Source organism: Callithrix jacchus, chromosome 19 (assembly GCF_049354715.1).
Source record: "Callithrix jacchus isolate 240 chromosome 19, calJac240_pri, whole genome shotgun sequence".
In the NCBI taxonomy this organism is placed as follows: domain Eukaryota; kingdom Metazoa; phylum Chordata; class Mammalia; order Primates; family Cebidae; genus Callithrix; species Callithrix jacchus.
Window position 1 is genome coordinate 8993340 of NC_133520.1, and position 24086 is coordinate 9017425.

Consider the following 24086-nt stretch of genomic DNA (forward strand, 5'->3'; position numbering starts at 1 on the left):
TTGACTTGATCATCTGGTTGATGCTGGTGTCATTTACTGTGACTGGGAAGACAAGGAGATGTGTCTGTAATGCCTACTAGATATCCAGATGGAGATGTACAGTAAGCACTGAATTGAGTTTGATGAAACCCAGACTTGAGGTATATATTTGAAAATCAATCAGAATGTAGATCTGAAGCCTTGGGACTCTATGAGATTCCAAAAGGAATAGGCATAGATAGATAGGAGTAGTAGGCCTAGGAGTAAGTCATGGGACTCTCCAACATTTAATGATTTAGAAGAGAAGGAGGAGAAACTGTCAATGAAATATAAGGAGAACCAGGAGGGTGCAGCATTCAAAAGTCAAATGAGGAGGGTAATTGAAGAAGGAAAGCAAGGTCCTCAGTGACAGTTATCGCTAAGAATTCTAGCCAAATGAGGATGGAAAACCAATGGATTTGGGAATCAAAACGTCATAGATAATATTGAAAAAGTCAGTGGTACGGTGAAGATGGAGGTGGGATTGGAGTGGGTACAAAAGGATGCAATTCAAGAAAGTAAAGACTATGTGAACTTTTTCAAGAGTTTTTTACACTGGAGGAGATCAGGGAAATGGAGCAGGAATAGGTCCTCCAGCCCTGGGGAAGAATCGAAGTAAGGGAAAGTCCTTTTTATTATTTTTTAAGGATTAAATTTATGTTTCTCACGAGTCTTGAATGTAGAGAAGAGGAGAAAACCATTCTTAGCACTTCATAATAAAAAGAGGTTCTTGACCAACTATTGACCAGAAGTGTCTGGTTGCAACTGATAAAAAACCCAACGTACACTTACTTAAGAAAAGAGAGAAATTTTGTTGGTTCACATAATCAAGTTGGAACCTGAGACTTGAATTCCATTAGAGATTCTCTATCACTGCTTCTCAGCTCTTTCTGCTTCCTCTCCTATTGCAGTTTGAAGGGTACCGGAAAGAAGCAGTGGGAGACATGATTACCAGGGGTTCCAAGTCACATCCTCATGGTTTAATGACCAGACAAGAAATGAAACCTCTCTCACAGATTCATTTGAAAAATTCCAAAAGAAGAGCTCTGGCCCATTTTGGGTCAAGTGTCCATCTCTTGAACCAAGCATTGTGACCAGGAGATGAGGGACTGTGATTGGCTTACATGCCTACCTCTGTATCCAAGGGGACAAAGGGGACAGGATATCTTACCACAAGAAAGCAAGGAGAGGTCTGGGTAATCTGAAACTTTAGCTGACCCATTTAAATACTGGCGGCCACACATAAAGTGCTTGCTTTCTGGAACTCAGGCTGATTGTGGGTCTATGGCTTCATAATTACAGCAATAATGCCTTTCATTTTTCTATATATTTGTACCTTCATTATCTTATTTGATATTCAAACCAACTACATACAGTTGAGGCTCTTCTTTGCATTTTACAGATTAGGAAACTAAGGCTCAGAAATCAAAACGGCCTCTCATTTTGTGATGGTGATAGTGTCTCCCAGTCCGGATACCCCCATTCTCTCCACTCTTCTGCCACGTGACTAACAAGCAGGTCATGATGGACAAAGAAGCATGTCAGTGATAACTAGGGGGTTTGGGTTTAGAGTTACAAAAGATTTTATTTTAAACATTTTTATATTTGTAACATATTATTAATGAATAGCTTATATTCATACAATATTTTATTAGTCAATAGCTAATTCATTCTAAGATAATTGGCTAAGTAGATTATTTGGATCAAGGGGACATACATGACTTTATAAAAAGTAAGGTAGTCTAAGGCCAAGTACGGTGACTCACACCTGTAATCCCAGCACTTTGGGAGGCCGAGGTGGGCAGATCATGAGGTTAAAAGGTCGAGACCATCCTGGCCAACATGGTGATATCCCGTCTCTACTGAAAATATATGGAGATTCCACAAGGTTCTTTTCTGGAATTCCACAGTTTTGGGAATGACAACAGCCAGAAATCAATGGAAGGAGCCAATGTCTGTTGATTATCAGCTAAAGAAACTGTGCATAGCCCTTCACATAATCTTTTCATTTGATTCTAATAACTACTGTGTGAGAGAGTGATACCTTTATGTCTAGCTTAGAAATGAGAACATAGAGACGTGAAAGTTTAGTGATGTGCTCTCTTGAGAAGGGCTGATAGAAGCAAGATCAGCTTTTAGGTCTGCTTGGCTTCAAAGCCTATATCCTCCCGCTGCATATCTAAGTGCATCTGGCAAGTAAAGGGAGGGACATTTATTAATAGGTTTGGTTTTGATCCTGTCTCTCCTCCACATGCAATTATTTTCACAATTTCTTGGGTAAATGGCATTTTTCATGTTCATATAGTATAAAAATTAAGGTGAAATCTAGCAGTGAAGAAGGTCGCCATCTGCGTTGTATTGTTTTAGATGGCATCAAATACATGGGAAAAGTTTTGGCAACTTATGAAATAACACAATTTAACTTATAGTTAAAACAGGTCTAGAATCAACATCAAGGGGTAGTTTTTCTCTATTTCTTGCAACTCTTAGTTCTTTTTGCTTCCATTTGAATTGGAAATAGTCTAAAAGCTGATTTTCCCCCTCACTATTTACCAATCAAAAGGAATCAGACCCCAAATGATATCAGTAAATGATGATGAGCTTTGAATGAGAAGTGTTTCTTAATCCCAGTTCTGCCTTTGATACATTTCTGTGTTCCTTCTAATAGCCATAACCCTTTCCATTTTTGTGTTGTCACTTACCCTCGTTTCCTTGACAAACCCCAAGCACAGGGTTTCTCTATGGGTGACTCTCTGGGGTTGTCCTTGTGACCTGGAGATGGTAAGAAACACACAGAGCAATGCGATAATGTCAATAATGACAAGCTGACCCTAGCTACCACGGGTGGCCTCTTTGCTCTCAAATGAATCTAATAGCCCAAGGAAGTATTTCTCCTTTTTCAGCAGCCCATTCAAAGTGGTATTAACCATTACCCAGCTTTTATCATTCCATATCTTATGGAAAAATAATAGTGTTCACCTCAAGTCAAATATCTCTTAAATTTAATGCATTCTGAAATACATTGAGGAAAAAAATGCATCATCCTGGTGTTATATAAAAATCGATGTCATCCTTTTACATCCACGCATTCAACAGTTGGTAACTTCAGTTCCTGTTTCGGTTTGTATATGTGGAACTATTGTCTTTCAAACTATACTTTTCTTCTTCTTTTTTTTTCTGAGATGGAGTCTTGCTTTTGTTGCCCCAGCTGGAGTGCAATGGTGTGATCTCGGCTCACTGCAACCTCTGCCTCCTGGGTTCAAGTGATTTTCCTGCCTCAGCCTCCTGAGTAGCTGGGATTACAGGCATCCACCACCACTCTTGGCTAATTTTTAATTTTTTAATATTTTTAGTACAGACAGGATTTCACCATGTTTGCCAGTTGGTCTCGAACCTGACCTCAGGAGATCCGTTCACCTCAGCCCCGCAAAGTGCTGGGATTAGAGCTGTGAGCCACCATGCCTGGCCTATACTTCTCTTCTAATTGCAGAAACTTAAACATGTTTTATCTTATGTCTCCATACATTTCACTGCTCCTAAGATGGAGCTGTAAATAAATCCTTAAACGTTTATCTTCTCTAAGAGAAATCCTTAGTGAATCCTTTGGTGAAGAAGAATATTCTCCTCTCTCTCGCAACTTGGATTTAAAACTCCAGGTGATGGTTATTTCTTGTTAACATTCACTGAGCCTTTCTTATGAACCTGCACTATCCTAAGCAATTTACATACCTTTTCCTACTTAAGTCTCCTTACAACCTCATGAAGTAGATACTAATAGTGTCCCTATTTCACAGGTGAGGAAGGAGAAGGTTTAGTTAATGAAGCATATACCCCAGGTTACAAGAATGGTAGCAAGTGAGTAGCAGAGCCCAGATTTAGTTCCAAATCTGACTCAGATTATTAACTGCTCCACTACTCTGCCTTTTACGTTTTCTCAAAGTGAGTGCAAAATTAAAATTATTTAGAGTCTGGTATCTTCTCAATAAGTAGGTCGTATTGTGATATTATGCTTGTGCCCCCACCACTTCCTGGGCTGTTTTTTTTTTTTTTGGCAGCTGCCTATTGCCATATTCCTGGGCTGTTGTTATTAGGAGTCATACTCTTTCATTGCAAGAACAAGTGGCATTTGAAGAAACCGTGGAGGTGGTCTTTGGGAGAAGACACTGCAAGCTTGTGGGCACAGCTTTGTGTTCATATTAGAGCTGCTTGCTTCTAGGCGGGCTGCAAATCAGCGCTGCTGTCTTCTCCCTTATAAATATAGCCCATTCGAATTAGTGTTGATGACTACCTCATTTTTTATCTTTTGCATATCTCATGCCTCTATCATTAAAAAAAATACGAATGGCTACTCAAGTCAAGAATATCTTAAATTTAATGTATTCTAAAAAACATGCAGGGTCAACATGCATACTTTCGGAGTACGAAAATTACCTTTGTACAGGCAAAGTGTTATAGATGTACATGTTACATAAACTCACCAATGAAGAACTGACTTCATCCACAATAAGAATTTGCTGCTTTGGAAAGATGTCCCTTCTCCTCCCTAAAGGCACTGTCATCTCTTGTCAAGTAGAACTAAAAAAAATAGATGCTTTTTCAGTTTCTAAAAAAATAATTAATTGTTAATTTCTGGTCAACTACCAGTATAAAAATAATTTTTAATGTCATAATCTCTGAATTTATGAATTGTACTATGTCAAATTTTGCACCAATACAAAGAGAACTTTAGAAAACCATTTCATTTGTTTAGAACGAAATAAGCATTAAAGGCCAGGCGCGGTGGCTCACACCTGTGATCCCAATACTTTGGGAGGCCGAGGTGGGTGGATGACTTGAGGTCAGGAGTTGGAGACCAGCTTGGCCAACATGGTGAAACCTCATCTCTACTAAAAATACAAAATTAGCTGGGCATGGTGGCAGGCACCTGTAATCCCAGCTACTCAGAAGGCTGAGGCTGGAAAATTGCTTGAACCTGGGAGGCGGAGGTTGCAGTGAGCTGAGATCATGCTCCTGCTACTTCACTCCAGCCTGGGTGACAAAAAAAAAAAAAAAAAAAAGAAGCATTAAAGTGATTGAGTTAGTATAATCTGGAAGCAAAGGGTGTAAGCTTTAGAGTTTGATTTCTAGTTCAGATCTCAAGGCTATTAATCATTTTCAGCTTGTGTGATCTTGGGTAAGTTACATAAAAATCTTTGGACTTCAGATTCTTTCCTATAAAATAGTACTTATTTTATGGGGCTGATGAAATGAGATGATGCTTATAAAACCCTCAGCACAGGGCTGGGCAGACTAAGAGATTAATAAACAAAAGCTATTGAAACCTCACAATTTGCTGTTAAGTATAAAGTGCTGGCCAGGTGTGGTGGCTCACGCTTGTAATCTCAGCACTTTGGGAGGCCAAGGCAGGCAGATCACTTGAGGCCAGGAGTTCAAGAGCAGCCTGGCCAATGTGGTGAAACCCTGTCTCTACTAAAAGTGCAAAAATTAGCTAGGTGTGGTGGCACACAACTGTAGTTCCAGCTACTCAGGAGGCTGAGACAGGAGAATCACTTGAACCCCTGGGGCAGAGGTTGTGGTGAGCTGAGCTTGGGTCACTGCACTCCAGCCTGGGTGGTAGAATAAGACTCTGTCTTTAAAAAAAATAAAAATAAAATGCAGCCTACATTTTTATCAATTAACTTAGATTATATATACTCTGTGTGTGTGTGTGTGTGCGCGCGTGCACGCACGTGTGTGTGTGTGTGTGTTTAGTTTTAGTATAAACATTTTTCTACAGTACCTTTTGTTGACACGATCTGGCAACACTTACCATTTCTTAAAGTCAGGAATGGGACCCGCAGGCAGGCTGCCTCCACCACTTTGGCTCCTCCTGCTTCCTCAGCCACTGGCTTTCTGGTTCCATCCACTGCACTGGGGCAGTGACACAATGTTTATCTGCCCTTGGTTAGGAAAATAATTGGGCAATCTGCCTCAGTGATACATTTCTGCTGATTTCAGGTTTTTCTTTCAGTGGTGAATGACAAAGAAATCCAATTAGCAAGGAATGCTTTGGTTTGTCAAGTTTAGTTCCACAAGGCCTCCTGAACTGATTTTGGCTGTTTTGCTTGTTGTCATGTTAAATGTTTCAGAGGCTTTACGGTTTGAAGACAGTCTAAGCCAGAAATTGGAACGGGTACAGTATTCTGATAAATCTCTTTTGCAAATTAGAGTGTGTCATCTTTTGTTCAATAGTAATTCCGTTACACATGTGCTGTAGTACTAATACTATTAATAACAATAATAGAACATTTATTGAGTGCTTACTGTGTACCAGGCACTGTTTTAAGCATTTTACACATATGAACTCATTTAATCTTCCCTGTACTATTATTATTCCCATTTTACACTAGTGAAAAATACTGTAGTCTATATCTTACTTATTGTACATTATTAATTATTTTTATATTAATTTTTTTTTGAGATGGAGTTTTGTTCTCATTGCCCAGGTTGGAGTGCAATGGCATGATCTTGGCTCATGGCAACCTCCACCTCCCAGGTTCAAGCAATTCTCCTGCCTCAGCCTCCCAAGTAGCTGGGATTACAGGCATGTGCCATCATGCCTGCCTAATTTTGTATTTTTTTTTTAGTAGGGATGGGATTTCTCCTGTTGGTCAGGCTGGACTCTAACTCCCAACCTCAGATGATCCGCCTGCCTTGGCCTCCCAAAGTGCTGGGATTATAGGCGTGAGCCACCGCACCTGGCCTTTTATATTAACTTTTAGAGAATATTTCGCATGATCAATTTTCTCTAGTTCTCAGTATACATTTATATTCCTGGAGATGGGAATGTTTAATAACCGCTCTGAGTTTGGAGGCTTATCTGATGTAAGGTGAGACCCTTGGATTAAGGATGCTTTACGGACCTCAGAGATACTGAAAGACAAGACTAACTTTTACAAGGCTAAGGACAATGAATAGGGCTAGAGGTTAGGAAGTTCTGCTCATGGATTCTGTAGTGGGGGAAGGTGGGGTTGAGACAGGGCCTTGCTATGTCACCCAGGCTGGAGTGCAGTGGCACCATCACGGCTCACTGCAGCCTCGACTTCTTGGACGAAAGCGATCCTCCCACTTTAGCCTCCTGATTAACTGGGACCATAAGCACACACACCTGGCTAATTTTGTGTGTGTAGAGATGGGGTTTCCCTATGTTGCCCAGGCTGATTTTGAACTCCTGGGTTCAACTCATCTTTCAAAGTGTTGAGATTACAGGTTTAAGCCACCATGCCTGGCCCGTGTATGGTTTTTTGTTTGTTTGTTTTTTGATGAAACGTTTTTATTCATTTCCAAGCCCAAACTACATGTGTATTTTTCAGGAATTATTAAAGTTCAGGGATTGGGTCTGAGGAGGGAGAATAGAGATGACCAGACTTCACCTTCAAATCTTCTGTGGGATGAGATAATGAGATAACAAAAGAAACCAACAAAGAAACCTAGGAGCCAGGCCTCCCAAACCTCCACTGCTGGAAGAGACCAGCAGCAGACACCCTTCGTCAAGAGTCCCTTCCTCAGCCTCTTCCAGAGTCCTGGAGACAGTTCCCTTCTGGATAACTTTTATTTGGAACAGAGCCTCTTGTCAGTAGAAGAGTCTTGGCCCGGCACGATTGCTCACACCTGTAATCCCAGCACTTTGGGAGGCTGAGGTGGGCAGATCATTTGAGGTCAAGGAGTTCAAGACCAACATGGTGAAACCCTGTCTCTACTAAAAATAAAAAAAATTACCTGGGCGTGGTGGCAGATGCCTGTATTCCCAGCTACTCTGGAGGCTGAGGCAGGAGAATCGCTTGAACCTGGGAGGCAGAGGTTGCAGTGAGCTGAGATCGTGCCACTGCACTACAGCCTGGGCAACAAGAAAAAAAAAAGTCGTTATTCGGAATAAACCTTCATGTACTGTCAGGTCATGTTCTCAGGGACACATGGGGCTGAGTAGACCATTCTCTTCAATGGAGAATGGGACAAGTACACAGAGGAGGTCAGCCCTGGCTTTTTAGTGGCCAAGGGACTTGTGTGTATCACAGAGTAGAGCAGCCTTCAGTGCTGGGTGGGAGCGCATGCTTGCAGAAGTGGGGTCTGTGCACTCCTGAGGGCTGCCTGCGATTCACTCCAGGAAGGAGGCCTTGACAGCGAAGATCCTGAAGGGGAACGGGGACGCTCCTGTGCCATGAGGGGGTAATAGGAATGATCTTGCACCCTTTATGATGGCTGTGAGGAAAAAGAGAGGATTAAATAGCTTTATCCCAAGGTTAGGGAAATGAAGCTGGAGGGCTGAATGAGGGATGAGCTCACATCACGAAATGAAAAGCAGGAAGCATCTTCAAGGGCAGGGTTGCCCCAAGCCTGTGCTTCGGGACCTTGCACCTGGTTAGTATGGAATCTGCCCTGCAAGGTGCCTTTGGGCACGTACTCGAAGGTGTTCACGTCCACTGCAGCGAACACACCCCACAGCAGCCAAGGCCCTTATCAATGAGTCAGCAGGACACTGGCGACCCTGAGGGCTCGCAGACGAGGGGTGTCTGGGTGAATCCCACCTTTGCGCGGGGAGGGGGTCTGCGAAGATTGACATCCAGACACGCCCCCTCTCCTCTGCAGCGCCCCTCTCTGCACAGTCCTGTCCCAGAAGCAGAGACATCGGCTCGTGGCCACCTGCCAAGTCAGGCCGAGGCCGCGAGGGAGGGGAAAGGAGGAAAGGAGCCGCGGGAAGCGGCGCACGGGCTGTTCAGATACTGCCGCCGCCACTCCTTTAGACTCTGGCCGTGCGGGGACTGGCTGGGCTCGGCCTCGAGATATAAAAAGCGGCGGAGCCGGGCCGGCGAGACAGCCCAGGAGGCGGGTACCGGTCCTCGCGGATCCGCGCCGCGCCCCCACCTGTGGCTGCGCGCGGGCGGGCTGTGCTTCCCGGGGCGGCGCCCGGTGCCAGCAGCTAGTGGCGAGATGGGCCGCTATTCGGGCAAGACGTGCCGGCTGCTCTTCATGCTGGTGCTCACCGTCGCCTTCTTCGTGGCGGAGCTGGTCTCCGGCTACCTGGGCAACTCCATCGCGCTGCTCTCCGACTCCTTCAACATGCTCTCCGACCTGATCTCGCTGTGCGTGGGCCTGAGCGCCGGCTACATCGCCCGGCGCCCCACCGGGGACTTCCACGCCACCTACGGCTACGCCCGGGCCGAGGTGGTGGGCGCGCTGAGCAACGCCGTGTTCCTCACCGCGCTCTGCTTCACCATCTTCGTGGAGGCCGTGCTGCGCCTGGCCCGGCCCGAGCGCATCGATGACCCGGAGCTGGTGCTCATCGTCGGCGCCCTGGGGCTGTTGGTCAACGTGGTGGGGCTGCTCATCTTCCAGGACTGCGCCGCCTGGTTCTCGTGCTGCGGGCGGGGTCGCGGTCGCCGCCTGCAGCAGCGTCAGCAGCTGGCGGAGGACTGCGCTCCCGGTGCTTTCCCGGGACCCCAGGGCCCGGAGGACCTGCGGGGCGCATCGGCCCCGACAGCCCCCGGCTTGGACTCGGTCGTAACCCTTCGGGGGACCTCGGTGGAAAGAAAGCAGGAGAAGGGGGCGACCGTGTTCTCAAACGTAGCAGGTGCCTTTCGGTTGCATCCTCTGGACCGCTTGGCCCTTCCTTCCTCCTCCCACCCGGTCCCTTTCCCTTTCTTCTCACCCCACGTCCTCTTTTTCTTCTGCATGGTTTTTTTTTTTTAATTAACATATTCTCTATCCTTTCTTTTTTCTCCTGGATCCTCGGGTAGCCCTAGTCTCTTTTCCCTTCCCCTCTTCTCTCTATAAAAGTATTGATTTTCTTTGGAATCAGTCATTATTAGGCAGCACTCTTTAACCCCTCCTCCCTCTCGTTAGTTGCTATCTGAATTTTGTTTTTCTCCCTTTCTCTTTGCCCATCTGTTTGTCCTCTTGGGTATTACAGGTTTGGGGCTGCAGGTGGGCTCCCATTTGCCCTCTTTTTGTTTTAACTTGAAAGGATGTGTGAATGAAGTCCAAAGGTGTATCTCAAGGCTGTTTCAAGGCCAAATGTACTGTTCTGAGCTGTGTGTGCAGAGGAAGGGTCTCCCTTAAGCTAGTAGGAGTTTGAAATAACAAAACTTTATTTTGAGTCCATTGGTTTTTTTGTTTGTTTGTTTGTAGAACTTATACACAACACAAGGTTTCTTCTTTGAATGCAGGTGATTCCTTCAACACCCAGAATGAGCCAGAAGAGATGATGAAAAAAGAGAAAAAGTCTGAAGCTCTGAATATCAGAGGTAGGATTGACTTTGGGCCTATTTGAAATCGCTTTCTATGACACATATGGACTGTGCTGTAAATTTCTCTTTGACATTAATAAGGCAAAGTTGTGTTTGAAAGTAGGCCAGTTACATGCATAGACTATGACCTGACTCTCTTTTGCAATCGCTGCATTGATCCTGGAGAGAAGCTGGCTGCTAATGATTTATCTCAGCTCCACTTAGACCCGTGCTAATACTGCCTGCTCCAGAACTGCACATGTCAACGTTATGTTACTACTTTACTTGGTTTCACTAGTCCATAGATACTGCTAACAAATAGTGAAGCCTATTTTAATTGAATGTGCTTTTGATAAAGGTAGGAAAACAGTAGGTGAGCTGCTATCCAAGGTTGTGTCCTATCTGGCATTGCCGAATGACCCTGTTGCATCAGTTATTTCTGCCAGAAATCTGCCTTTGTGAAGGCACTGTTGGCTCACTAAAACCTCCACTCCCATGACCAAAGGGAGTGTTCTGGTGAGGCCCATGGCAGGCACCTAACTAGCATTCTTCTCACTACGCGGTCAAGGTCAGAAGCACTGAACTAAGGTCAGCCCAGGGGTTTTTGAGATGTGTTTCTCGCTGGACACCATTGTATCCAACATCTCTCCTTTCCAACTTCTTCGGCACAGATTTCACTTCAGAGTAATTCCAGAAGGGGTTAATCCCCAATCTTGATTTTGAGAATTCCAACAAGGATTAAGCAACCCTTTACTTTCCTGTGTATTGGGGAAAGCCTGTAAGTGGGGTTTAGATGGAAATAATATAATGAAAAATTAATAATTTAGGAGATATCTTCACTTTGAGTGTCTCACATCTGTTTTAAAAAGTAATTTTCAGAATGAACCAATAAGGAAAATCCAGAAGAGAACAACAATAACATATGAGCTCCGAAAAATTTCTAAATTAACCAAATTTAAATGCAACAGGGAAATTTGCTCTCCAAAAGAGCTTAGTAGAAAGCTTTTAAAAGAAAATCTGTAATAAAAAACCAGCACTTTGTGAGGCCGAGGCGGGTGGATCACGAGGTCAACAGATCGAGACCATACTGGTCAACATGGTGAAACCCTGTCTCTACTAAAAATACAAAACATTAGCTGGGCTCGGTGGCATGTGCGTGTAATCCCAGCTACTCAGGAAGCTGAGGCAGGAGAATTGCCTGAACCCAGGAGGCGGAGGTTGCGGTGAGCTGAGATCGCGCCATTGCACTCCAGCCTGGGTAACAAGAGCGAAACTCCGTCTCAAAAAAAAAAGAAAAAATCATCATCATTTATCTTTCTTTTATATGGTTCAGTTTAAAAATATATCCATTGGGCTAGGCTTGGTGGCTCACACCTGTAATCCTAGCACTTTGGGAAGCTGAGGTAGGTGGGTCACCTGAGGTCAGGCATTGGAGACCAGCCTGGCGAAACCCCGTCTCTACTAAAAAGACAAAAACTAGCCAGGTGTGACTGGGGGGGTCCTGTAATCCCAGATACTTGGGAGGTGGAGGCAGGAGAATTGCTTGAACCCAGGAGGTGGAGGTTGCAGTGAGCTGAGATCATGCCACTGCACTGCAGCCTGGGAGACTGAGTGAGACTCATATGTAACCATATGTAATTGAGACAGTCTCACGCAGTCTCCCAGGCTGCAGTGCAGTGAGTGGAACAATATGTATACGTGCATATACACATAAGTTTTAAGGTGGAGTTCACCATCAGAGACTTTAACTTTTGAAAACATGCTCTGTTACGTATCCTCATTCTTTTTTTCTTCTTTGAGATGGAGTCCCTCTCTGTCTCCCAGGCTGGAGTACAGTGGCACAATCTCTGCTCACTGCAACCTCCACTTCCCAGGTTCAAGCGATTCTCATGCCTCAGTCTCCCAAGTAGCTGGGATTAGAGGTGTGCACCACCACGCCTGGCTGATTTTTGTATTTTTAGCAGAAACGATATTTCACCATGTTGGCCAGGCTGGTCTTGAGCAGGCAATCTGCCTGCCTTGGCCTCCCTTAGTGCTGGGATTTCAGGCCTGAGCTACTGCACCCAGCCAAGTATCCTCAACCTTACATTACAACGTTGAGAAAGAGAATAGGTAGGCGGAATGAAGCAAAGAAGAATGAAGAGTAGGCCCTCATCGATATGGTGATCTTGTTTGAGAAACTTGTATGATCTTGACAAATTTTAGTCCAAAGCTATTGAAGTTTCTTGGTAGAAAAATGTCAGTAGTAGAACGCCTTGCTGTACCTGGCTGGGCCCTTGGTTTACAGGTACTGACACCAGTGCATCTCTAGCTTCTGATAGATATGAATAGTGCAGTGGCTGAAGACTAGGATTTGGCTTCAAACTGCCTGAGTGTGAATCATGGCTCTGCCACCGAAGAACCATGTGACTTTGGGCAAGTTATTGAACCTCTCTAAGCCTCCAATCCCCTCATCTTTAAAATGAGGATAATTACAGTACTCACCTTATGGAATTGCTTTGAAATAAGTGAAATCTATAAAGTTTAGGCTTACAGTAGGAAAACTAGCTGATGCTTTGATTGAGTACAGACTTTGTCCCTGGTACCATTCATGAATGAGTCAGCGTGGTAGTCACACAATCTTACTGAGTGAACACAATTGTTGTTCAGGTAGTGGGTGGAATTGCAGGGCTCAAACCCACAGTGCTTCCGTGTTAGCTGAGATCATTCCTGCTGCTTTTGACGAGGACATGTCCTGTGGCTAATTGGAGCCTTTCCGTATTTCCGGCTAAGTGTGAGGCTGGCCTCCCCTTTGGTGCTGTGTCCTTATCTTGGAGCCATAATTCCCGGAAGGATCATAGAATGAGGCTTGGAAAGACCTTAGGGAAAATGGACTTCAACCTTTGACTTCACAGATGAGGACGCAGAGTGCAGAGTTTGATGACTTCCCTAAGTCACACCAGCACATAGAAGTGACAAGGCTAGAATCCTGGACTCTTACATCACATTTCTGGCGCTTTCCGTGATCACACATTCCCTCTAGACTCCAGGCACAGATGGCTTGCTTCCCTAGTACACAGTCACTGAATGGTTATGTTTCTAACATTTAAGCAACCGCTTTAGAAAGTAGGACTATGTCCTGCTCTCCAGATCTGCAGAGGAAATATCCTATGGGGATCTCTGCAAACAAAAAAACGATTTCTTCATTTTCTTTACTGTTTCTCTTATTCCAATGGGAATAGGAAAATGAGTTTTTTTGTATTTTTTTTTTTTTTTTTTTGAGTGATGAAGTCTTGCTCTGTAGCCCAGGCTGGAGTGCAGTGGCATGATCTTGGCTCACTGCAACCTCCAACTCCCAGGTTTAAGCGATTCTCCTGCTGCAGCCTGCAGAGTAGCTGGGGTTACAGGCATATGCCACAGCACCTGGCTAATTTTTTGTATTTTTGGTAGAGAAGAGGTTTCACCATGTTGGCCAGGCTGGTGTTGAACTCCCAACCTCAGGTAATCCCCTCACGTCAGCCTCCCAAAGTATTAGGATCACAGGTGTGAGCCACCGCACCTGCCAAAAAAATGAATTCTAAGCAACACACTCTGTCTTCTACTGTAAAGTATGATAAAAACACAATCCTCTTAAAATACTTATCAATGTGCTTTGTAGTGGTCAATTTTATTTAATAGAACCAAATATGATACATTAAAGATGTAACAATATGTCAGAAAGACAATTAGCTTTTTAAAGTTTGGTGTAAACATAAATAGACAAATAGCCATCTTGACATCCCTTGAAAAGAAATCCCCTTTGATGAGATGTTTCTTCGCAATTCTTGCTTTTTCATCTCATCTCTTCATTACCATTTGCCTGGTACAAATGCACTATTTCCAGTCATTCAACAAATTAGACAGCACCGATGGCTTTTGTAAGTTCTGGGCCACACCAAATTTCAACTTGTGTCAAATTGCCAGTTTATGTTATACGCCAGTTTTTTGGGGGTTTCATTTTAATCTAAAGGCAGCAAGTGAGGGCCAAGTACAGAGGTTTCCTGCCTTTGCAAAGCTGCCTTGAGAGCATTATGACTAGTCAGGTGATTGAGTTGTCTACTAGGTGGTGATCTTTGTGTGTCTCAGATGCTGCTGCCAGATTTATCTTTCTGAATCATAGATGTGTGATCACATCGGAGTCTGATCCAAGCCTTTACTGCATCCAGGATATGGTCTAAACACTGCTGACATTCAAGAGCTTGCCGTTTTGGTACCAATATTCCTTTCTAGACATTTCTGCCCTTCCCTTCCCTCCTTCGTGGCCTCACCTCCACCACCAGCTCTTTACTCTCTCTCTGCATATCCACTGACATTTAATGTACAACTGTAGTGAGGTGAGAAGCACTTAGACCCTGTGGTCAGGCAGATCTGGTTAGAGTTCGGCCTCTCTTTTCCTAGCGAGGTGACCTGGGGCAAGGAACTTCATCTCCTTGAGATTCAGTCCCCTCATCTATACAGTGGAGCTAATAAGACCAACATCACCGTGTTGTGCTGATCACATGGGCGGTTAGAACAGCACAGAGGACCCACCTACAAATGGTGCCTGTTACCATCGTCACCACCTCGTGGTCATTCTCAGGGGGTTTTCAGACATTTTTAAACATACTCTTCAGAACTAGCCTCTGAGGGAAGCGAGGCAGATACTATTACTACCCCATTTCACAGATGAGAATCTTGCTCCTCAGAGAGGTTGCCTTTCATAAGGTCCGTGGCTCATAGCAACAGCGTCAGGGTCTGTGAGTCTAGATTGAGCGCATCAGCCCCGAGCGTTGCCCCACGAGCACGTCTCCATCTGCAGTTTCCCGTGAGGCTCCTGCGAGGTGTTCCTGTCTGAAATGCCTTCTCCTCTGGCTGCCTGTTGAAGTCTGCCTCCTCTCCAGAGTCCTGCCCAAATTACCTACCTCTCAACAAGACCTTCCTGAGATTTCTCATCACAGGAGACTCTTTTCCTCCCTGAGGAGGTTATCAATGTATTTATTTCAGCATCTTTTACTTTGAGAGGCTGAGGCGAGAGGATTACTTGAGGCTGGGAGTTTGAGACCAGCCCAGGCAAAAGAGCAAACTCCTGTCCCTGTAAAAAAAAAAGAAAAGAAAAAAAAAGAAAAAAATTAAAAAATTTCTTGAAAAAGTAAAAAAATTAGCTGGTGCAGTGGCACAAACTTGTAGTCCTAACTACTTGGGAGGCTGAGGTGGCAGGATCATTTGAGCCCTGGAGTTTGAATTTAGAGTGAGCTATGATTATGCCACCGTACTCCAGCCTGGGTGACAGAGGGAAACCCCACCTCTCTCCTCTCTCTCTCTCTCTGTCAATCTCTCTCTCTCTCTCAGTCTCTCTCTCTCTCTCTCTCTCTCTCACACACACACACGCACGCACACACACACAGACACGGAATTTTGCTAGTGCACTGTTGTTAATGATCATAACCATGCCTTCTTCATCTTTGCATGGGCGGTGAGAAGACACATTGCATTATGAAATCTCAGGAACTGAGTGGGAGGCTGGTTTAAACAGTTTTTCAGACTGAAGACCATGACAGTTTGGGCCCTAGAATTAGTTTAATAGAAAATTAATTAAAATAGAATGAAATAGAATAGATAATAGTAAGAAATCATATATAAGGGTGAGTTTTGCTTTCCCACAAATTATTTGTTTCAATTTGTATCTCTGTCTGTGCTAGGATGCAAAACATAATTCTTACTGTGGATTATGGGAAAAATGAGTTTGAAAGTTACTATTTTATGTAATTCTTGGGGACTAATAGTGGGATTTCTCAGAAGGAAAAGCTGAATTTGGAGTTTAGAACTTATACAAGGCAAGATGCACAGTAGATCCCTGGACCGGCTACCCGGATTGTTAACCCCACTTAACACTGTTTAGTTGTGTGATTTTGGACAAGTTACTTACGTATTCTGTGCCTCAGTTTCCTCATTTGTAACATGAAGAGAGTACCAATCAGAAATACTCAGAAGGGTCCGATTCCAATTTTCAAGAGTTTATTCAAGTGAAAAGCTGGGAATGGCCATTCGGGGTTCATCACTCCAGAGAAATGGGGATAGGGTTCCAAAGTTAAAAGCTAAATTCTTGCTTATATAAGGAGAAGAACAAGAAATTTAACAGGGTTATAACATTTTCTATACAAGACTTGTTTAGAAGTTAGAAAAATTAGTTAGAATTTGTTTTCCATGTGGCTTGTTTTCTTTATAGCTGTTTTCCATTTCCTTTCCAACTTAAAAGAGTGTATTTAACATTCCGTATTAAAGGACTGTGATAGCCATGATGTCATGTATGAGAAGGTAAGAGGGAGAATGAAAATCAACAATAAGTGAACAGGGGGGTCCTCCCTGGGGCCCTTTGCCATTTACAACATTTTACAGAGCAATGCAGGTAAGGAAAAAGACTTAATTCAGACATGCAAAAGCTTACAGCTGCCTGTCACATAGCTCAGGCCCTGTAATTCACATTCCTTGAAGGCTCAAAGTACTTTTGAGTTCCAACAGCTTAGATTTTGCATTACTTATTTTCACAAGGTAACCACCTTGCAGTCCTAATGAGGACTTAATGTGTAAATATATGTAACATGCTTAAAACAATGCCTGGAGCATATGTGTTTATTAACATAATACTAACAATGGTTATTTTATTTATTTATTTTTTTGAGACAGAGTTTCCTGTTACCCAGGCTGGGGTGCAATGGCGCCATCTCGGCTCACCTCAACCTCTGCCTCCCTGGGTTCAGGCAATTCTCCTGCCTCAGCCTCCTGAGTAGCTGGGATTACAGGCACACGCCACCATGCAGCTAATTTTTTGTATTTTTAGTAGAGACGGGGTTTCACCATGTTGACCAGGATGGTCTCGATCTCTTGACCTCGTGATCCACCCGCCTCGGCCTCCCAAAGTGCTGGGATTACAGGCATGAGTTACTGTATGTCATGAGAGTTATGATGATCAACCAGAAGCTCCTGTTTTATTGAATGCCTACATTGCTATTATGGCATTACGGCATTGCTATTACAGAGGAAATGGATCTGACATGTATGAGACAATCAAAGAATAACCGACTGTGTCAGGCAGTAAAAATGACATCACTTGTGCACAGGAAACATTAGGCTTTCATATTTTTTTTTTCTCTTTTCTCTTCTTTTTTTCCCTTATCTCAAAAGAGACGAAGGCTTTCATATATTTATGGTAGCATTTTGTACTGTCTTGAAGAAATTTAAAAGTTGGGTCTTTAGCTTCTTATAGAGGAGCAAAGTACATAGAATATCTCTTGGGAAAGTTGTGTTTCCCTCCTGTGGTTCAGCACAGGGATTGGGGAGTTAAAAGCTCCTTTGGGCATCGGATGTTGGGAGAAAGAGGCACAGCATTAGAAAACGGGAATGTTAATGTGTATATTGAATCGGGATCTTATAAATAAACACTCAGCCAAAAGGAAATGTGGAAATTCTTTCTATTCCTGTTTTTTTTTGGGAAAAATTTGAGTCAATTGCCTCAAATTACATTTAGTGTTCACAGAATGCCATTTTCTCTATGATGTTATTTAGAATTGTGGAGGTGTTGCCCAGAAGAGGGATTAGCCCAATTGACGCTCCTTCCAAATGAGACTGTCTTAGCTGCAAGTTGTCAGTGTTAGCCATGAGTAGGTTGTTAGTAATTTGGATTATTATTCATTCTACTGCATAAGTCTGCGGAATACACGGAGAGACAAAGCAGACCCCTCTTAATATACTTGCTTTCTTCTACAGCAGTGCTTTGGAAACTTGTATGTGCATTCCAATCACCTGGGCATCTTTTTAAAATGCAGGTTCAGATTCTACAGATCTGAGGTGGGGCCTGAGAATCGGCATTTCTAACAAGCTCCATGCTGATGCTGATGCTGCTGGTTTGCAAGCTATACTTTGAATTGCCACATTCTGATGTTGCTTTCTGTAAAAAACAAACCCCAGAAAAACCAAAACCCAAAACTTTGTGTTTATATCTTAAAATTTTTCTGTCCAAATTTTCACCTAATTTACTTACTAAATCCCAGTTTAATCTTTGCCTATCAATTGGGCACTCAGATCTTTGCTGAGGAATGCGTATGTTCTATATCATAGTCAGTGTCTTTAAAAACAATTCCTTTAATTAAAGGCACCCACAATTTTTAGTATTATCTGTAGAATTTAAATTTTATTGCATTATGATGAATGGCTCTTTCTGCAGTGAAAATGTTCCCGGAGTCCCTGTTCTTGGGCACCTCTTAAACAAAATGCTGTTTAAATGACCACAGGCTAAATAAAAAGTACGTAAATGCTTACAGGGAAAATGGAAGGTGGATCAAGGTAGAAAAGAGACAAATTTTTTTAAACATTCTTTAACATAACTTGTTCACTATCCCCTTAAAAATATTTAAAACCATGTAAAGCACAGATACTTGTCTGAAAGAAAAAGAAATCATTTGCACAGCCTCTGTTTTCTAGCTTGGTGCCCTCTGATGGGTGGTGGGTGATAGTGATGTGGCCCTGTGAGACGGCACAGTCCCTCTTCCTGCAGGCGACTATGAGCTCAGAATCTCCCTAAGCTGTCGCTCTTCCAAGGTACTCTGAGTCCTGAGATGGTGGCCTGGGTTTCTGTTTCCTAAGAAGTAGTTGCCATTATTTTGATTCATCCTGCTGTTCTAACCAAAACCAAAACCAAAAAACTCCAAATGGTAACAGGTATTCATATACTTGGAAATCCAAGTCAGTGAGTGCCGCATGGCTTCAGATTTGCCTCTGTGCTGAAGCCGTCTTTCTTCCTTCCTGGCAGGTGTACTTTTGCATGTGATGGGAGATGCCCTGGGGTCCGTGGTTGTGGTCATCACGGCCATCATATTCTATGTGCTTCCCCTGAGGAGTGAGGACCCATGTAACTGGCAGTGTTACATTGACCCCAGCCTGACTGTCCTCATGGTCATCATCATTCTGTCATCTGCCTTCCCGCTCATCAAGGAGACCGGTGCCATTCTGCTGCAGATGGTCCCCAAAGGAGTCAACCTGGAAGAGCTGAGTAAGTAGATGGAATTGTGATTCAGAACCACTCTCAATTTAATGTTATCAGGCCAAAGGACAAGATTATTTAAGAGCAGTGTTTGCTTAATGTTTTCTGAAACACCTTAAATCACCAGGTGGTAGAGACATCCATCATATGGTTTATAGCCTATTAAGATGACTCAACTCCAAGCACCAAAGGACCTTTGCAACTGTGATTCTCTGACTCAACTGTAAATTTTTAAGAATGCAGTGCCTAGATAATACCTATTCCTCGGTTATTTATTTTCATGTCAAAGATTTATTTTAATTCAAATAAGGCCATTTCTGCCAAGTACTCTATTTTAATCTCCTCCTTATTCTAAAAGCACAATCATTCATGTTCTAGACCCTGCTTTCTAGTTAATGTGGACACACAAGTCCCTGTGTCTCTCACAACACTGCCCAGTGCTTCAGGCAGAGCAGGCATGGGAAAGGGAAGGAGACAGAGGAACAGACATACAGCATTGCCTTTGCCTTCCCAGGAGCTAGTTCATCTCCCAGTTGGAAATAAGATAAACATATACGAAGAAATTTGTGATATATACTGGGTATGTTTTTAATAAAGTAATATATTTAAAAACAGATATTTTTAAAAATAGAGGGCTAGTTGCTTGTAGTCTCACCACTTTGGGAGGCTGAAGCAGAAGGATCGACTGAGGCCAGGAGTTCAAGAGCAGTGTGAGCAACAGAGTGAGACCTCATTTTTACAAAAATAAAAAAATCACTTTTATAAATAAATGAAAAAGTAAAAGTTATACTGTGTGGCTGTGGTCCCAGCTACTCAGTAGGCTGAGGTGAGAGGATCACTGGAGCCCAGGAGTGTGAGGCAACAGTGAGCCATAAACATGCCACTGTACTCCAGCCTGGGAGACAGGACAGTCTCTACAAAAACAAAAAACCTCACAGGATCATAATAACACTATTTTGAAAATAGCACTATTTTCATAGCATTTATTGCATGCTAGAAAGGTAAGTGTTCTAAGTGCTTTACGTATAATAATGCATTTTCATCCTTAAAATAATACAAAAGCCACTATTATCATTTCCATTGCACAGATAAGGAAACTGAGGCACAGAGAGGTTAGGTAATTGTTTAAGATCATGCAGTTAGTAAATGTCTGAACTAGGATTCAGACTAGCTGACTGCAGAGCCTTTGCTCAAATCCGTATTGAATACCATCTCTCTAAATACATATTCATTTTGGAAAGTATAGAAAATATAGAGGAGCCTAAATAAGAAAATAGAAATCTCTCTTAATTTGACAGTGAAAATGACCACTGTTAATATTTTTCTATGTGCAGTGTAAAAAGAAAGATCCACCCATATACACAGTTTAGCAATTTGCTTCTTCACTTAAAAATACCTTATGTACATTTTATCATATCCTTAAATATGCAACTTACTTTTAAACAATTGTATCCTATTCCATTACATAATCGTTTTCACTATTTCCTTGTTGGGTCCATCTTTTTCATGAATACAAAGAGCATTGTCCAAACCATTCTTGTACATAAATATTTGGTTATTTCTTTTAGGTTAAACTCTCAGTAGTAGAATTGCTAGTAAAGGCTTTTTTTTTTTTTTTTTTAATCCATGTTGCCAAATCATCCCTTTTAAGAAAAGGCAATCAAGGCATGGTGGCTCACACCTATAATCCCAGCACTTTGAGAGGCCGAGGTGGGCAGATCACAAGGTCAGGAGTTCGAGACCAGCCTGACCAACATGGTGAAAACCCGTCTCTCCTAAAATACAAAAATTAGCCAGGTGTGGTGGCATGTGCCTGTAATCCCAGCTGGATCAGGAGGCTGAGGCAGGAGAATCGCTTGAACCTGGGAGGTGGAGGTTGTGGTGAGCCGAGATCACGCCACTGCACTGGGGGACAGAGCAAGACTTCATCTCAAAAAAAAAAAAAAAAAGCATTGCACTTTATATGACTACGGGAAGTTCATTCAAGTGTCCATTCCCTTGTATACTCAGCAACCCTGGGGACTTTTTTCTTGTCTTTAGGCTTCTTTTCTTAAATGACTTTGTATGGGCTAACGATGTGTGGAGAAAGGTTAAGGGCAAGACTTCCAGTGGTACAACTATTTTGTTCTTCCTGCTGTTCTTAATAAGTATGCAGCCATTTTGGTGAGAATACTTAAAGGAACCACATCCCTCCCGTAGGTCCATGTCTCAAACGCAGTACTCACCTTGGCTTCTGTTTGCTCTCCTCTGTTCTAGTGAGTAAACTCTCTGCTGTGCCTGGAATTAGCAGTGTACATGAAGTACACATCTGGGAACTTGTAAGTGGAAAGATTATTGCCACCCTGCATATCAAGTATCCTAAGGACAGGGGATATCAAGACGCTAGCACTAAAATTCGAGAAATCTTCCACAGTGCGGGAATCCACAATGTCACCATCCAGTTTGAAACTGTGGACTTGAAGGAACCCCTGGAGCAGAAGGACGTACTGTGGCTGTGCAACTCCCCCTGCATCTCCAAGGGCTGTGCTAAGCAGCTGTGTTGTCCCCCTGGGGCACTGCCTCTGGCCCATGTCAATGGCTGTGCTGAGCACAATGGTGGGCCCTCTCTAGACACATACGGAAGTGATGGCCTCTGTAGAAGAGACACAATGGAAGTGGCTATTGAAGTGTCTTTGGACAGCTGTCGGAGTGACCACGGACAAACTCTTAACAAAACTCAGGAGGACCAATGTCATGTCAACAGCACGCACTTTTAATCTGGTACCCACGTAATCAGACTGTATAGACAATGCACTTTGGAACCACCAGCGTGGCTCATAAGAAGAGCTTCGTGGGTTGTAGGCTCAGACCAGAGTTGCAGTGTGCACGCTCTGTGTTCACTAGGGGTTGGCTGTTTGGGATTTTAGTTAAACATGTCTGCGAATTTTATGTAACTGGTAACCCCTTTCTATTCCCGAGTGTGTCATGCTGCTTTTTGACTGTTTCAGCTTGAACATGCGTTTCTCTAAAGCAAACTGCACTAGTGTGTGTATCAGGGACGTTCACGTCTGGGCCTGGGACTCAGTAACTGCAGATACAGTGTTCAAAGAAGTTCTTGTCTCTAAACTGATGAGAACTTCTAGCTGATGCTCAGGTGAGATCATAGCTTAAATACATTGAAAAAACTAAAGTACCACAGTAGCTATATTTTCCCCATTCCCCTTAATGATCATAAAAGAGGCAAGTTAAGTATTTCTGGCACTAAAGAAATATCTTTTTTCTTTGATTCATTTTTGAATAAATGTAAAATGAATAACTCTTAAGGTAGAAAATATTATCAGAGCATTGTATAGGAGGTAAAGGTTAGTAGGGTTTTTTTTTGTTCATCTCTACTTTTTGTGAGGTGAGAGATAACAAATGTTTACTTTCTGCTGTGAACTGAACTGCAGCTATAGGATGTTTCAAAGGTTTAAATATATAATACATCTTTTTCACATGGAAGTGAGGGGCTATTTCAGCTTCCTCAAGTATGACAGATACTCATATGCTGTCTTTCAGAGTCAGTACAGTTGGGGCTGTTTTCATTTAGTGCTTTGATAATGATTTACTTATTTTTCCAAATTTCCTTTGACTTTTCTTTCATAGGATCTCATTGGTCTATGCAGCATTTACCAGAAAAGCATATTCCTGGGATAGCAGAATGAATAACATTGAGTATTAATTCTTGTCAAATAAATAAGCTAGACTGCATTCTCTTTAATCAGACATATTTTAAAGTATTTACTATAGTTGTCAACTAGTGACTCAATGGAAAAGTTGATGTCCAAGGGAGAAATGAGAATTAGCTTACTTGCTGCGTTTGATGTGCTTTTGAGGAACTTAAAATTTTCTTTTATGTCTCTGATCCATATTACCAAGTTCAAATAAAATTTTTATCATCAGATTCAGACCCATAACCGAACTATATTGGTAGTAGAGAAGCATCTGTCATGTATTTAACACATTGTTCAGACATCAATATTTAAATAAGAAGTCTCACAGGTATGAGAAAATGGGAAGTTCCTCACCGGACAACTAGTATCGTCTTTGGTAGATTGCAAGATTGTCTGAAAATCACCATCTCTTAGCATGTAAAGTCCTGTTTAGAATCTGCACAGGATTTATCAGAGGTGCTGGGTTGATAATGAAGACAGCATCCATGATTTCTCAGAACAAACATCATATTTAAACAATTTATCTTAGTCCTAAATTTGAAGGCTGAAATAAATGGCTATGATCAGTAGGATAGAATTTTTTTTGCAGAAACAGGGTCTCGCTATGTTGCCCAGTCTGTAGAAACAGGGTCTCGCTATGTTGTCCAGTCTGTAGAAACAGGGTCTTGCTATGTTGCCCAGGCTGGCCTTGAACAGCTAACCTCAAGTGATTCTCCTGCCTCGGTCTCCCAAAGCCCTGGGAGAACAGGCATGAGCCACTGCACCTGTCCAGGAAATTCTTTATTCCTTGAAAATGTATTTTCTGAGTTTAAACTGGCTGTGAATTAGGTACATAGAAAAATGCCTAAAAATGTTTTTATTTCTAGGAGCTTATTGGGCTAGGTTATATGCACTTTATAAGCTCAAAGGGGTTAATAAGTAAGACATTTATCTTTTTAGTATTAAAAGTGTGGCATGTACTCACTCAAAACAGTGAAACCTCTAAGAAACTCAGCATGGAGATAAGTGGGCCAGATTCTTTTATATAAACATTGGTTGAAATGCCTTAGACCAAGCCAAAAAAGAAATTTTTCTCTGACG

General features: G+C 42.7%; 1 protein-coding gene and 1 long non-coding RNA gene across 5 annotated transcripts in view; one reads left to right on the plus strand and one right to left on the minus strand.

Moving 5' to 3' along the window:
- LOC103789187 (uncharacterized) overlaps nt 1-7908 on the minus strand; it is a 29874-nt gene extending 21966 nt beyond the window's left edge. Inside the window, exons 1-3 of the long non-coding RNA XR_013529686.1 lie at nt 7777-7908; nt 4497-4593; nt 2721-2790 (exon numbers count right to left, since the gene is read on the minus strand). This is a non-coding gene — a long non-coding RNA (uncharacterized LOC103789187). The remainder of the gene's footprint in view (nt 1-2720; nt 2791-4496; nt 4594-7776) is intronic.
- The window catches only part of SLC30A10 (solute carrier family 30 member 10), a 46837-nt gene extending 23603 nt beyond the window's left edge, over nt 1-23234 (plus strand). For 2 of the 4 annotated variants that reach the window (XM_054248160.2, XM_078356533.1), the window contains exons 2-4: nt 10221-10298; nt 19084-19323; nt 21571-23234. In XM_054248160.2, the coding sequence (XP_054104135.1) occupies nt 10221-10298; nt 19084-19323; nt 21571-22070 (818 nt within the window). In that variant the 3' untranslated portion in view covers nt 22071-23234. Of the gene's footprint in view, nt 1-8870; nt 9626-10182; nt 10299-19083; nt 19324-21570 lie in introns of those variants that run through there. The other 2 variants (XM_054248161.2, XM_002760502.6) reach the window with 2 other exon arrangements.
- Nucleotides 23235-24086: the final 852 nt, after the last annotated feature.